The 16,205-nt window shown below is 37.0% G+C and overlaps 2 protein-coding genes across 5 annotated transcripts in view; both read left to right on the plus strand.

Annotated features, from left to right (window-relative positions):
• The window catches only part of dennd5b (DENN/MADD domain containing 5B), a 41,220-nt gene extending 36,868 nt beyond the window's left edge, over positions 1 to 4,352 (plus strand). For 2 of the 4 annotated variants that reach the window (XM_056235731.1, XM_056235733.1), the window contains 7 exons: positions 634 to 675; positions 1,711 to 1,829; positions 1,914 to 2,101; positions 2,961 to 3,043; positions 3,118 to 3,244; positions 3,647 to 3,821; positions 3,928 to 4,352. In XM_056235731.1, the coding sequence (XP_056091706.1) occupies positions 634 to 675; positions 1,711 to 1,829; positions 1,914 to 2,101; positions 2,961 to 3,043; positions 3,118 to 3,244; positions 3,647 to 3,821; positions 3,928 to 4,111 (918 nt within the window). In that variant the 3' untranslated portion in view covers positions 4,112 to 4,352. The remainder of the gene's footprint in view (positions 1 to 633; positions 676 to 1,710; positions 1,830 to 1,913; positions 2,102 to 2,960; positions 3,044 to 3,117; positions 3,245 to 3,646; positions 3,822 to 3,927) is intronic. The other 2 variants (XM_056235732.1, XM_056235735.1) reach the window with 1 other exon arrangement.
• A 2,793-nt stretch (positions 4,353 to 7,145) lies between these two features.
• sinhcaf (SIN3-HDAC complex associated factor) lies at positions 7,146 to 12,395 on the plus strand. Its single transcript, XM_056235777.1, has 6 exons — positions 7,146 to 7,304; positions 9,801 to 9,928; positions 10,142 to 10,241; positions 11,344 to 11,467; positions 11,554 to 11,704; positions 11,808 to 12,395. The coding sequence occupies exons 2-6, from the start codon at positions 9,801 to 9,803 to the stop codon at positions 12,061 to 12,063; spliced, it is 759 nt and encodes a 252-aa protein (XP_056091752.1). The 5' UTR covers positions 7,146 to 7,304; the 3' UTR covers positions 12,064 to 12,395.
• The last annotated feature ends 3,810 nt before the right edge of the window (positions 12,396 to 16,205 follow it).

Genomic DNA, 16,205 nt, shown 5'->3' on the forward strand with positions numbered 1-16,205 from the left:
AGTATTTTCTTCTTAAAACTGCAGTGAATTAAAGACTATCTCAAAAACGCGGTATGAAATCGCTGGTGTTTCTGACGTCGCAAACTACTTTGTAACCAATCCCGTCAACGAGTGGATCTCTGAACTGGTGCGAGTGAGTGGAGGCGGGGCTAATTTGCATATTCATAGAACCGTGTATACTAAATGAGGCAAGGGTGTAGTTACATTCAAGCTATTTTAAAGGGAAACAGAATTTTTTTTTCAAGGAAAAGTTTAAATATGTAATTTTTGTGATCAAAGATGAGTTTTAAGGGATTCAATTAACTACAGGGGGACTTAAAATATTTCTTCTTTTTTTTTTGTATATATGAGGTGAAATGATACAAAATTTGTTCTTTTGCTTTGACCTTTCAAAATGTTTTGCAGATTTTCTCAAAAGATTTTCTTGATGTTCAGATTGTTTCTTTTTTCCCCCAAACTGAGATGGTGATTCATGTATTAGTGATCAAAACCCCTCTCTCTATATATGCATGAATCTATAAATTTGAGGAAGGAGGTATTACTCTTACATCCCACCTCATAGAACCAATCACTGCCATTTGTCTTACTGTCAATCATCCATCATGTTCTAACTCATTCTGTGTCCTCTCGCAGTCTGCCTTTAGGCCTCACACGCACATCTCCATCGCCTTCAAGGTTAGGTGCACATCCCTCCATTTTATTCCTCCCTCTCTCTACATTAATTCATCTCTCCATTTTTCTTCTCCTCCACTTAGAGAGATCACCTCCTTTGCTTCTTTGGGTTCCTCTCTACCTTTAAATCTTCCCAAAATTTGTTCAATAGCCGTTTTCAATTTGATTGCACATATAGGGGAAAAAAAATCTTAAATTAAAGGGATAGTTCACCCAAAAATGAAAATGCTGTCATCATTTACTCACCCTTAAGTTGTTCCAAACCTGTATGAATTTCTTTCTTCTGCTGAACACAAAAGATGATATTTTGAAGAATAATATTGATGGGCCCCATTGACTTCCATAGTATTCCCCCCTCCCATACTCTGGAAGTCAATGGGGTCCATCAACTGTTTGGTTACCCATATTCTTCAAAATATCATCTTTTGTGTTCATTCAGGTTTGGAATGACATGAGGGGGAGTAAATGATGACAGAATTTTCATTTTTGGGTGAACTATCCATTTAACATGAAAATGAGACCAGACTAGAAAATTAGACTAACTGTTCACATCTGTAGAAGCCGTACAAACTGTTTCTATTATTATTTATTACTTGTATACAGGATCCAAAATGAACTCTTATGCACACTTGGTGAGTGGATTCAAAAAATGCCATATGTATTGTTTTCAAGCCACTAAACTAAAATAACCTTAAACTCAGTATATTTTTGTTTTGATGGCTCAGGTGAGTAACTTTTATTTACTCAACAAGCCAGTTTTTTTTCCTCACATTTGGAACTTATGGTGTGTTCATTTTGGACCCTGCTTGTACACTTGCGTTTAGTTGATTCCATAAATATTTTTAGAGCCATAGGTTGCGATAGTAAATCTGAATCAGTGATAGTACATTCAACATTGTACACTTTCACTGTCTTGGTGTCCTTCCGCTGCTCACTTTCAAAATGCAGCACACACCCTTACACGGGTTGTTCGGTTATTCTCAGACAGCTGCTTAACGCCTCTGACATCTTTTTCGTTTATCTGTTTTGTATGTACAGCGTCAGAACCTCGGGAAGTTGACAACAGTGCAGCTGGGTCATGATAATTCTGGCTTGCTTGCCAAGTGGCTGGTGGATTGTGTCATGGTCCGCAATGAGATCACTGGCCACACATACAAGTACGGCCTACTCTGTTCTCTTCACATTCCCTCCATCTTGTTCCTTTTATGGCTTTCTTGTTATTCACTTGTAATCCTTTCCAGGTTCCCGTGCGGCAGGTGGCTAGGGAAAGGTGTGGATGATGGCAGTCTTGAGCGAGTTCTGATCGGTGAATTTGTAGTTCCGTGCAATGATGATGAAGGAGGCCGAGGGGCTAAGACTCCGCCCCTTCAGCGATCGCCTTCCCAGATCCGACGAATTAGCATCACATCACTTACAGGACGTGGAAACAGTAAGTTTAACTTGCATTTTAAAGGTGCTTTCAGTGATGTTTGATTTGTCGGGGTCTTGGACTTACACTGACACCTAGTGGTTTGAATGTAGCATCACATAAAAATAAATGCTTTCAGTGACAAATGAATGCTCTTAACTCTTACCCCGCCAGCATAAAAAAAAGAAAGAAAAAAGTTTCCAGCCACTGCCAGCATTTTTGATCATTTTCACAAAACTTTTATTGCAGCCAGAATACTTTATTGTATGAATATCTGAACCAACAATATATCAAAAGAAAGAACACCTCTGCTTTAAAAAATAAATAAATCTTATTCTAGCTTCATGCATTCTTTTTTGTATCAACACTTGAATGTGGGTGAGTTTTTAATAATAAAAAAAAGCAACATTTTAAACAAAAAGATTTGTTCGTTTTGATCTGGAGATTCTCTACTCTTTCAGAAGATGCATAATAGCGCTTCCTATCGTATAACAGTTAAGACATGAAAGGCCAGAAATGTCCATCAATGGCAGGGAAGCGTTGTCTCATAAATGACGAAAAATCCTGTCAATGACAAGGAAAGAGTTAATAGTCAGCCATAATTAATTTATTCCATAAATTAAAGTGTCAAATCATGGGGGTTAGGGAAATGAAGTAATTAGTATTCGGCTGCTCATGTGATCTCAAAATGGCCGCCTCGATGAAGCGACCCTCTCCTTGTAAAATAAACTAAAATAATCTTTTATTAGTCTACTAATATGACTGTCTTCATCTAATGTGAATGTACATTATTCTTAACTATTTGTAAATCGATAATTGTTGTGAAGTACTATTTATGTATTTAGGTGTTCAACCTTTTTAACAATCCTTCTCTCTTCAGAACCAACCACCGTTCAGATACAGGAATCCATCGGTGAAGCAGTCAACAATATTATCAAGCATTACCACAAACCAGAGAAAGAGGTATGATGTGTCCACTTAAGAATATCGTCACTTTATGTTTTCCTGTTTTTTGAAGCTAAAACGGTGTCTTTCAGAGGGGCAGTCTTACGGTTCTGCTGTGTGGTGAGGGTGGTCTGGTGTGGGCACTGGAGCAGTTCTTCCAACATGGATTCCGCTCCGCTCGAATCTTTCAGAAAAATGTCTTTGTGTGGGATTTCTACGGTAAAGCTTATTAAATGTGTCCCTGTGAGAGTATATGGCACTAACTGTTATTCTAATATTTTTGAGCTCTATACCAAAGATATTCACTCAAACAGAATAAATAAACTAGAAAAACAAATCACATTACTTCCCGGCTTTATTCTTTCTCTTCATTTTTAAGGCCTTATTATATAGAGCTAGATCCTTTTTAAAGACATTAAGCATGGGTGCTGTTTTCAAAATGTTACATTTATGAGTGAAATATTTTACCTTAAGTAAACAGTTTATAACAAAGTTTTATGTTTATGTTGCTTAAAATATATAATATACTGTAAATATTTTATAATTAATTTCCTGCATAAAAACACATTAGGTTTTTAGGTTTCTAACGAACGTGTTGCTGTGTGTGTGTGTGTTGTACAGAGAGAGTAGTAGCGTTTATGGACAATGCAGATCAGATTGGAGACCTCCAAGAAATACCAGAGCCTCTTGGTCTGAATTGTGAATCTTTCTGTCGATACGTCAACGCCATTAACAATATGCCACGCAACATTGGCAAGGATGGCAAGTTCCAGCTGCTAGTTTGCCTCGGGGCAAGGTAAGGACACACGCATGCTTTTTGATGCATTCGTTTGAAATAAAGCATCTGAAAGTCAGAGCAAAATGTACTCAGAGTTGTCTGCATGTATATCCCACTCTCACAGAGACCGGTTATTGCCGCAGTGGCTCCCTCTGCTGGCCGAATGCCCGGTCATCACACGCATGTACGAGGAGAACGCGTTACTTCGAGACAAGCTCACCGTCAGCTCTCTCGTCGGTGTCCTGGAAACGCTCAATGACTTTCCCATCACTCTGGAGACCTCCTTTACGAAAAGCGTTGAGCTGTGATTCCACATACTGAGCTCAAATTCAGACTGCTCCCCCTCTCTGCTGCCACCCTCAGGGCCAAAGCGGCTCTACAAGTTACTCTGCCTTGTGCGTTTGCTGACCTGGGAAGAACTGAGGACTTATCAAAGCTTCTCTCAATCTGACTGTCTCCTGCACCCCCAAAGAAATGAACTCTGAACTTCAGAAGTGTGTTTTGTAGCAGTATTTGGAGTTGTGCTCTTTCTAACTGAAAGTGTTGATGACTTTTTTTTTATAGAAGACTCACTTTTTTCCCCTGTGGATTTTGCTTTTAAACCTGTGGTCATTTCCACACACGTATGTCTGCGAGCAACGGTCGTGTCCGCTAGCGTTTCTGTTTCAGATCATGGAACACTGGAAAGCACTATAGGAAGCATGTTTTTTTTGCTAAGTATGTCAAGAACAGTTGAACTGCTGAGGAGCCTTAGTTCTGACAGAATATATGTCCGACACACAATAACTACTCTACTTGAGGAATTCAGACATCAAGTGTTCACAATGACTAATCAGTAAATCGATGTCTGTGTGTTTAAACTGATGCTATCCATGTGCTGATTGGCTGGCAGTTTGAAAGAAAGATTCTTGACATTTGATAGTCTGAATTTGAGAGTGTCAGTTTTAAACCTTCTCGGTTAAAAGCCTGTCAAATGAATTTTCAGAGAAAAAGGACATTCCAACATGATGTGAATCGCTGTATGTTACAAGATGTGTTTATGGTTTATGTGTGATAGAATTGTGTGCGAGTGTGTGGCTGGTTTATCAGATGAACACTTTGGGAAGATGTGTTTATTTGCCAATGAGTATTAACTTCATTCTTAGATACTTCAGTATCATGTTTGAATTTTTTTATGTTTAAGAAAGAAACACTGGAAATCAGACCTAGAAAGCAATAACAAGCCCCCACCCCCCCATTAACCTTAGTCGCAGTTAAAATCTCTCAAATATTAAATATTACAGTTTGTGTGGTGCTTTAAATATAAAGTGTAAACCCTAGTAATTGGGTCACTAATTAAATTAATCACTAATCGAAAGTCTAAATGCAGCATTATTTTGTAAATCCGTGTTTAATTACTGCATTACTTGCACGTTGCTTAGAAATTAAGAAGTATTGTCTTTAAATAACCAGTTATGTTTGTTCTTTTATGCCTCAGTTTTAATCCGGAATCCATGCTGAGAGAAATCTAGTAGTAGAATAAACGCATTTGTTACAGGATGAGTTACAACTTTAAATCACTTAATGTTACCTTAAGTTTTTTTTTTTTTTTTTGAAGACTCTCAGCATTTAATCTTAGACATCTGTAGTACATCAACCTGTGTATTTTATTTCTTTCTTTTTATAATGACTCGGATCATTTGTATGTATTTATTTTCAAACAAAACGTCTGTGACACTGTCTGATTTTAGATGAACTAAATCTTGGGGTGACTTATGCAGTAAGCTGACACTGTATCATTTATTTATTTTAGTAAATCAACTTTATGATGTGTTCAGACTTTGTATAGAATGGAACGTCCATCCTGTGTAAAGGTCGACTTAGTTTTAGGGCCCGGAAGTTGCTGAAATCCCAGAATCCTCTGGCTGGATGGATGAGGGAACTGTCCATGTTTGCGGTGCTGATGCATGCGGCGTTTTAGATCTTGGAGAAGTACTGTTGCTGTAAATTAATTTGTTCCTCTAAATCCTTTCGGTCTTATTCCATACTGGTTAATGTTTTTTTTTCTTGTTTTTTTTTCTCCCCTGTATGAAATGCTTCTAAACATCAATCATATTATGAAAAGTTCCCTGTGTAAAATGAGTGGGTTCCACTATTATGTTTATATTTGTGAAGCAACTCATTAAAATTGCTCCTTATGTCCATATGTGTGTCCTCTCTGAACTTTGAAATGTGTGTGCGCACAGACATTTAGGCATGCATGGTATTCCAGGACAACACTCATGTCCCAGAGAACATTCCTCTATGAAGAGTCATTCTTCATGGAATGTTATTTTTAGTTTAGGGACATGCTGATGGCATCTGTGAAACAAATGTTCAGCACTTGGCTCATAGGAATCAAATAAGTGTTTTTATAGTAGAAACCTGAGATTTTGCTGTTGGGGAGAGCAGGGAGTGATTGTGATAATAAGCTGATGATAATAACCCAAGAAAAAAAGTTGGGATTAATGTACATGTTAAATTTGACTGATTTGTATTTATTAATGCACAAAAATATTTCATGTTTCCAAAATTCTGTCATCATTTGCTCTCCCTCAAGTTGTTCCAAACCTGTATGAATTAATTTTTTTTTTAATTAACACAAAATATATTTTGAAGAATATGAGTAAACCATGCAATTGATGGGCCCCATTGACTTCCATAGAATAGGGGAAAGATACTATGGAAGTCAATGGGGCCCATCAATTGTATGATGGTTTACCCATATTCTTCAAAATATCTTCTGTGTTCCACATAAAGAAATGCATAACTTGCGGGTGAGTAGGCTAAATGATGACAGCATTGTCATTTTTGGGTGAACTATCCATTTAAGAATAATTGACAGTTTAAGTAGGCTACACAAGTCTTTTTCTAAACTAATTTTTTGCAAGCAAATAAAGGAATATTACATGAAATTTTGAGGGGGAAAACGATCAAACTGATCAAAATGTTGGTCTAATGTCGTTTAGCTCCTTCAGTCAGTCTATTTAATTATTCTGCAGCGGGCCCAAAAAAAACCCGGCTACCTCGAACTACTTTCATGATGAATATATCTTAGACGAAGCTGCCGACATGTGCTCATGGCTGACGGACACAGTCACAGAGCGAGAAGAAGGATGTGCTGCTGCTGCGTTTGTTCCGACATCTGCTGTGTCCTCGTAGTAGTAGAGCGTAACTCCGCCCATCGGGATCTCAGCGCACTGGCTGCTGCCCTAGCAACCGGACCCGCCCACGTTTCCCGCGTAATTTTCTTTTCCTTTTATGGGCAATAGAATGCAGACGCAGTCAAACGTCAGCCGCGTATGCAAATGAGGTTGATTGAAGAAATTCAGAAAATGGTGGATGGACATCCGCGCATGCGTAAACATTTTACTATACTCAGACAGAAAGTGAGACAGTAACGAGTGGCGCATTGTTAAATGTGTAACGCCTGTAACTCTTGGATTTCGCTGTGTGGTTTGACTTCAACTGATCCAAGTCGAGGTAAGAATAAAGGTCTTTTTCGTAAAAGTTATTTAACAGTTTATGTGTGCAGAAGATGTCATAATTCGCCTTTCATAAGGCCCCCTTAAGAAGTTGTGTGACAGTGCGATGCCCGGGTGAAAGCTGTCGCGTTCATCAGAAATGTAACAGTAAGATCACTTTTGAAGCTTGCTGGAAATGTTTTACATTTTTGCTCTAGTATTAAAGCGTGCGGTAAGTTTAGTGTTTACATGCTGCCTATACACAGCGCATCACATTTTAGGGCGCTCGCATCCTTTCCTGATGATCGCTGTTAAGTGTTTGATAACAGAATTGATTTATTTGAAGCCAGAGTTGACTTTTATTTCCCTAGTCAGAACAGACACAAACAAAAAATGCGTTATAGATGAGTATTTTGACAGAAACGGCCAATGTTGCATTTTAAAAATAAACAATTTGCATTCGTAGTCTGGTTGAAAGCCTATATAAAACTACAGTAGTGAGCATGCACCCTCAAATATATGTGTATTTGGTGTTGCATCCATTCATTAAAACAAGTTTAGTTGTTCTACTCGTTTTGAACTTGCGATGCTAAACTATCCGTCTGACTGCGTGTGGTCTCTTGCTCCGCTGTTGGTGGGTGTGCTTCAAAACAAACCCGCATTTTCACAAGCTCATCAACGACATTTCCAAACTTCTGCTTTACTAACTCAACGAGTTCAGCGTTAATGTAACGGCTAGAGCTCTGTTACTGTTAGAGATTCGTTTAATGTGAGATGGAGGCGGTGTCACTGACGCATTTAAACATGGAGCATACAATCGATATATAATTTTAGCATTCTGAATTGTTTAAAAGTGTATTAAGTTGTCACATTACGGAAATACACATCCAAATGCGTGTTTTGTTGCGCTCAATGCTCTTCAGGGAAGTTGTTGCACGGACCGCATGTGTTTACAGTCTCGAGCGCGAAGCATGGAGTCGCACGAGCCACTGACGCAGAGTCGCGCGGAAAACAAAGAGCAGCGGTCGAACAGTTCGACTAAATTCAACCGTGCTTCTTCTTTGAGCACAACTGGCATCAAAGAAAGTGCGCGAATGAGTTGTTCGTACAGAGCAGGGTAGTTTATCAGTGAAACTGCGGTGAAAACATGCTGAATGTGTGTGTTTAAAGATGCCGTGTGGCGTGCCATGCTTCCGCGCGAGCTGGTGGGCGGTGAATGAATACGGCGGGACACACGCACCATTTCACTGCAGTGCGCGCGCGTGTACATTTAAACATCGCGAAACATTGATAATGTCCGTTCGATGTTATCTGGATAACTTTAGAAGACACACTTGGATATGTTAATGCCACTTTTGTTCGTGGTTTCCACGACGGCATGGCATTACTTTATTGCCCCCATTTTCTGCCCCTCCTCTCAAACGCGTTGCCATGTTGAATTGCGTCAGAGCAGACAGCAGAGGCAGAATATAGAAGCGCGGTTCAACCTTTTTACAGTCTATGGGTTCAACTCACACACTGTACAGCTCAGGCTAAATGGTAGAAATCTCTCTCTCTCTCTCTCTCTCTCTCTCTCTCTCTCTCTCTCTCTCTCTCTCTCTCTCTCTCTCTCTCTCTCTCTCTCTCTCTCTCAATATGTTAATTCATTAATTTAAATAAAAATACAAATGTTTGAACAGATGCTTCCTCTGTAATGACCCAGTTATACTGTATGAATTATTTGATGCGTCGTACTGTCACCGATCTGTCGATGCGCGAGGCCACTGGTATTGTCCGGCTCCATCGTCAGCACAAGGTTATATAAGACGGAGCACTCGGTCCATTAAGCTCTTATCCCATTGACGTGATGATGACTGATGATAACCCATATTTCATCTCTCTCTCTCTCTCTCTCTCTCTCTCTCTCTCTCTCTCCTCTCTCTCTCTCTCTCTCTCTCTCTCTCTCTCTCTCTCTCTCTCTCTCTCTCTCTCTCTCTCTCTCTCTCTCTCTCTCTCTCTCTCTCTCTCTCTGTGTGTAATAGAATATTCTATATGTATAATAGGCCTATGCACACACAGAAAAAATACAGCTGTAATAACTACATTTAATAACACATAATAAATTTACTTTACATGTATAAAGTAAGATGTACACGTGTGTATACATATGTAAAATGTACGTACAGAAATTATGAAAATACTATGATAAAAAGTTATATTTTCATATTAATTTGTGTAATTTTTAACCATTATTTCCATGACAATTTTATTTGAACTATTACATTTTATTCCAAATATTTCCATATTTAATATAAATAAAATGACAAAGTATGTTTATTATAATTATTAGTAAATGTATTATTGTTGTTTATTATTATAGCAGCCATTATTCTTAATTGTCATGTCAACATTGATAATAATGAGGACCATAACAAGAACTTTGTTTGGAACTATGGGACTACTATGTGTTTAAACGTGTGTGTTAAATCATTGTGAATCAGAAGTACCAAAAAGAGTTGGTTTTCTTGTGTCACAGATGTTTGGCTTTCATAAGCCAAAGATGTACCGCAGCCTTGATGGATGCTGCATCTGCAGGGCAAAATCCTCCAGCTCTCGTTTCACTGACAGCAAACGCTATGAGAGAGACTTTCAGAGCTGCTTTGGGTGAGTATATCTCTATTGTGTGTGTGTGTGTGGTTAACATCTTAACATCTGCCTGGTGAAATTTTGTATATTGTGTCTCTAGTCAAGCAATCAGACCTTTTCTCTTAGAAGAATGTAGAGGAAATAATGTTGTTTGTTCATAACATGAGAACTTCGATGATTTCCATACGCATGCTGCCATTACAATGATATAACAATGGGATACTTCTACAGTTTAGGCGAGACTCGCTCTGGTGAAATCTGCAACGCTTGTGTCCTGCTGGTAAAACGCTGGAAGAAGCTTCCCGTCGGTTCCAAGAAGAACTGGAATCATGTAAGTGCCGCCGATTCAACTTACACAGCCTCTTGTTTATCACACTGAGTCTTTTCAAATCCATTCTCGAACCTTATTGTTTCAAAGCAGCTTTTCACTAAATCCCCTCTGAGTGGCAACTCCCTATAACATGATAAAGTAGATGAGGATGAAACCTTGGGAAGAAATGGGAATTAGTTGAAGGCCACATCCTCAGGATGACACATATTTAAACAATTTTCTACATGCACAAATGTGTATTTGAACAGATGTAATAGTATTAATAATAATCAGCTACATTGTATTAATCAAAGTATTCACTAATTTGTTCTTCAATTCAGTACGATTCTAATGATAACAAATGAAATCTAATGCAGTTAATATAATATATGAAAAATAAGATTATGTATTCATGTTTGGTCCACTGATGAAACTGTTGTAGGTGATCTTAACGATAATAATAATAATACATATAGATTTGTTTTGTTTTTGTTAGAACTATATATATATGTATATATGTATGTGTGTGTGTGTTATAATACCTAAAACACAAATTAATAAAAATGTATTCATTGTTTTTTATATTTATTTTAACCAGTATAATGTAAATTATATGACAATAATTAAATAAATTAAACAATTATAAACCTGATCTATAATAAAATGAAAAAAAAACATACAATCTAAAATAAAAAGTCTATAAAATAACACAATGCCTAAAAAAATGAACTATGTATTTATTGTACATTTATGTGTGATTAAATATATATTTATTGTTTTGCTTATTATTAATATCATATAATTTACATGGAAATCAATGTATTAAATAACTATAAATCTAACATATAATATAAATTGTGAAAAACAAATTAATCTAAATGCATTTGTTTTGTTTATAAATACTATAATATAAATATTATGAAAATAAAAGAATGAATTGATAAAACATGATTAAATAAATAAATAATTATGAACCTGACATATAATATAATGCCTAAAACACATATTAATATACATATATTTATTGTTTTGTTTATAACTTAAATAATTACATGAAAATTAAATCAATAAATAAATATTACATTTCAATCACTATATGGAGATTGTTGTCAATTGTTATCAGGTGGTTGATGCACGAGGGGGACCCAGTCTGAAAACTACAGTAAAGTCAAAGAAAGTCAAATCCCTATCCAGACGGATCAGACCGAACCAGATCAGCAGAGTTCAGAAGGAGCTGAAGAGACACAGTGAGTACTGAATCCCAAAACTAAAATAAAGAAAACATGAAATTGCTCTTGGCATGTTCCTGATAAAAAAATGTCTTTGTTAACAGATTCAGACGCTCACAGCACCACCTCCAGCGCCAGCCCCGCCCAGTCGCCCAGCTACAGTAACCAATCAGACGAGGGTTCTGACTCTGAGTTGACTCCTGGCTCCGCCCGCTCTCCAGTCTTTTCCTTCCTGGACCTGACATACTGGAAGAGGTATTCACTCTGCCGAATCAGTCTGATTTACAAGTTTGACCTTTCAATGTTCATCAGAACGAATACTTTTGAATGACATGAGCTCGTTTTCAAATCTCTCTAGGCAGCGGGTATGTTGTGGCATCATCTATAAAGGTCGCTTCGGGGAGGTTCTGATCGACCCACATCTCTACAAGCCCTGCTGTCAGAAAAAACAGGAGCAAGAGCAGGAGGAGGAGGAAGAAGAGGAGGAGGAAGAAGACGAGGACGGAGACCTTGAGAAAGAGGAGGTGCAGAGCAGTCAAGAAATTCTCTCGTCTATTCAACCGCTCTCCTCTTCCCAAATAAAAATGGAACGGGAAGTGGATGAGGAGTGGTGATGCCACATTCCCAGGGTACTGAATTGGCATTCTTAAGAAGCCTTCGAGAGTCAGAGGCGTAGCGTTGCCCCTCAGACACTCTCAAAGACGTTCTCTCGGATTGCCTTCGATTCATGAGCAGCTGGATCCTTGTTTGTCTTTTCCTGTTTTTTTTCCTCCTTGTTGAGAATGCGTCTCTTTCATTTCCTTTGCAGTTGAAGCAACCTTTATTTATCAAACTGACTGAAAACCTTCCTTGTTTTTCAGAGCCGGGTACCACGCTATTCCAGTTCACCCCTTCTTTTTTTGTAGATCAGGGAAAATGAGTTTGCTTTTTTTGCTATCTCACTCAAACACAGAATGCTGGATCTACATATATCATGCATAGAAATGTAGAGAATAGACTTGTACAGTGACCACAATCCTACCCTGTCACTTTTCTACCCTTGAGCACCATTGTGCCCTTCCTCTGGGGTGACTGTGTCTGCAGTGAGTGTACAGTATTTAGGATATTCCACCATTCCAGCTGGGATATAGCCATTATTTAGGGAAGCTTCTGATCTTAGCCTTTTATATATTTATTTTGTTCTGTCTTTGTCTTTATTTTTAAGGCCTGCTCTGTTTGTTCCACCTCTTGATTTGTATTTAATGGGACAGGACACCTAAAAATGTAAGAAAAAGAAAAAATCTGTCATTCACCCTCATGTTGTTTCATATGGAGCGCCTAAAGGGACATGGTGATGGAAAAATATGAGATGGGAGGAAAAATATATTTTAATGCTTTTGAATTCTCCTGCAAAAATTTTGCATTCCCCTGAAAAATGTCATGTTCGCTCGCAAAGAACTTAAATGATTTGTGAGAACGCAAAAGCATTAACACACAATTTTTCCTCCCTTCTCATTTTTTTCCCCATCACCATGTACCTTCAGGGGCTCTGTAGTTTCAAACCCCTTTAAATTTATTTCCTCTTTTGCACGGAACACCAAAAGTAAAATTATTATTTTTTGAAGAACATCTGGCTGCTTTATTCTATATAATGGAAGTGAATGGGAACTAGGGTTCACTGAAAAAAAAAAATATGATTAAGTTATGAAAACATATGTTTTTACATTGCTTTAACACATCAAAATAAGTTAAGCAATTTTCAGCTCATTCAGCTCATTTTTTTAATGTCAGTTTAATGTAATTTTCAAGTTGCAATGACTTAAACATCCAAGTTGATTGTACTTAAAAATTTAACAGCAACAAAATTTAACAGCAACAATATTTTTACAATGTTGTCAAACTCCAAAACGACAAAAAGCACCAAAGTAGTATCTTAAAAATGGACTTGTGCTGTATTCCAATTAATTCCTTTTAAAGCCATATGTTAGCAATAAATGTAGTCCATATGACTTTTGACAGACGTGGAACTTTTATGGTGCAGTTTGAAGATTGATGCGTCCCCATTCACTTGCAAAAAATATTGCAGGATGTTCATTCAAAAAATCACATTTTTGTGTTTAATGTGGGAAAAGTTAATAATGTGAAGGTGAATAAATTATGGCAGTTTTTTTGGGGGGGGGGTCACTTTTAAACCCTGATTTCACTGCAGGTTTTCTGTATTCAGCCACTAATGGGCAACAAACTCAACGCCTAGTGTTTTACTGCAAACATTTCCTCAGACAGCATTTCTAATGTGCTGAAGCAGACTGGGCACGGCCGGCCAAAAATGATGCCTGGTTATCAACACTCTTGTATTCAGCGTACTAATGTAAATATCCAAAAGTGTAGATTTAAGGTTTTTGGTAAAGATCAGTGTCGAGCATGAACGCTAAGGAAAACATTGTCTTGATAAAAAATCTGCATGAATTTTGCATGGCCTTCTAAGGAGATTTTTAATTTTGTTTTGCAATAAGTTGGGCAAATTTTGAGACTGTCCCAATATATATTTTTGTATGTAAATGCAAGAAAAGAACAAAAATGAAATCAGAGTTTGACTACAACTTTGAGATGACAGTGACGTTTAATTATGACAGTTTTAATTGTCTTCAAATATTTTTTAGAATTGGATATTTTCAATATTGTCTCACTCAAAGCCAAAAAGCCCAACGTTTTGCTATTTATACTGTCATCGTATATAGCCTACATGTGTTCATATCCCTTCCTCTGTGTGTGTGTGTGTGTGTGTGTACATTTTAGCACATGATCTGATCGTTTTGTCCATTTTTGGTTTTCTATGTTTTTGTTCTTATGGGAAAACTCTTTTCAAAATACTAAAAAGATAAATCAATGTCAGCTTGTACATTGTCATTATAAATTACTAGTCTGTAATAAGCTTTCATATAAGGAGTATAAATACTATATTTCATAGTATTCCCCTATAGTTTTCCCCTATGGTCCAATATGCCTGTCCTGTCAGTTTTTATTATTATTATTTTATTGTTTGTGATTTCTGTCTTGGATTGTACAAATTAGGTTGACGCAAACACATACTTCTGTTGAAATCCAGGGGGTGGCGTTAGAGAGTCAATTTGTTTCACACAAAACACTCAATTGCACATTAATTTTAATTTTCTCTCTGGGCAATCTATTTAATATCTGCTCCGTTTTGAAATGGGTATTTTGATGGTGGCAGCTTGTGGCTTTAGTGTAAATTTGCCATATCATGGAATGACATATGACTGTATTTGTGGTAACATCCTTTCAGCTGAAGCACCTATATATGGAGTTTCTATCGTGTCATCTCTATGACGGCATTATTTGTAAATATAAGATGTGTAAGACTGAACAACGGTTATGATGAATACGCTTTTGTCTTATTTATTTCATATTTATTTGTTTTGTGGTCTTTTTCTTTTTAAGTCTCATCAGAATTTGTCGTAGGACTGACCTGTCTGTCCTAACAACACTGCAATATGGACTGAAAATGCTTTTACACATGTCACAGATAGTAGGCTGAGATTCACTAAACGTTATGGAGAACTTCAGGACTGGATAGCTGTAAAAACAAATGTTTGTGTGTGTATGCTAAGTACAACAATTTTATTTGATTATTTTTATACTTTAGTTTGAGGGTGTCTAATGCCCACATACCTTTCCTTAGCCTAGTCCTTTAGTTGTAGTGCTACAGGCATGTATGGTAGCTATGCACTTTGTATTCACATTATTAGAGATATATGAAGCAGGTTTTGTATTTTTTTACATATTGTACTTTTTACTTGTTCCTCAATAAATGTAACTTGTGATGGTTACACTTGTTGTGTGCATTGGTGTATACATGTATGAATTTGGCAGATGCTTTAAAAGCAACTTTTACACTCCGTTCAAGATGAACATTTTACTACGCATGAATTCCTTGGGAAGTGGACCCATGGCATTGGTAGTGCCATGCTGTTTATACAAAAACTGTAGTTAGATAATACCAATAAATAACATTAAATAAGCTAGATAGGGTAACAATGGCTATAGAGAATGGTGTTTGCAACACAAAGGTTGTGGGTTCAGTTCAGGTAATACATGAACTGCATGATGAAATACACTACTGTTTTGGGTCAGTAAGAAGAAATTAATATTTTCATTCAGCATGGATGTATTGCAGTAATCAAGTGTATAATAATAATAATAATAAATAAGACAGTAAACAGATAATAATAAGAAAATTTCTGAATCAGCATATTAGAATGATTTCTGAAGGATCATGTGACACTGAAGACTGGAGTAATGATGCTGAAACATTCAGCTTTGACATCACAGGAATAAAATAGATTTTAAAATATATTCAAACAAAAAACAATTTTAAGTTGTAATGCTCTTTTACAATATTACTGTTTTTACTGTATTTGAAATCAAATAAATGCAGCCTTGAAGAGAGCATAACCGACCCCAAACATTAACTTAAGACTTTTTTAACAACAAATGTCTGCCCCTCATGATGATATTTGAAATGGTGACACACCATAAATATCATTATTTGAACCCATTTTAGAGCATGAAGGGAAGTCAAGTAAACAATCTCAGATAGATAGATAGATAGATAGATAGATAGATAGATAGATAGATAGATAGATAGATAGATAGATAGATAGATAGATAGATAGATAGATAGATAGATAGATAGGTTAGAGAGTGCTGAGGTTGCGCGAGGGGACTGTCTGTCTGTGTTTGGCTGTGTGACGTCATG

The sequence above is a fragment of the Rhinichthys klamathensis genome, unplaced genomic scaffold (genome assembly GCF_029890125.1).
Source record: "Rhinichthys klamathensis goyatoka isolate OS25496 unplaced genomic scaffold, OSU_Roscu_1.1 h1tg000430l_1, whole genome shotgun sequence".
Taxonomy (NCBI): Eukaryota; Metazoa; Chordata; class Actinopteri; order Cypriniformes; family Leuciscidae; genus Rhinichthys; species Rhinichthys klamathensis.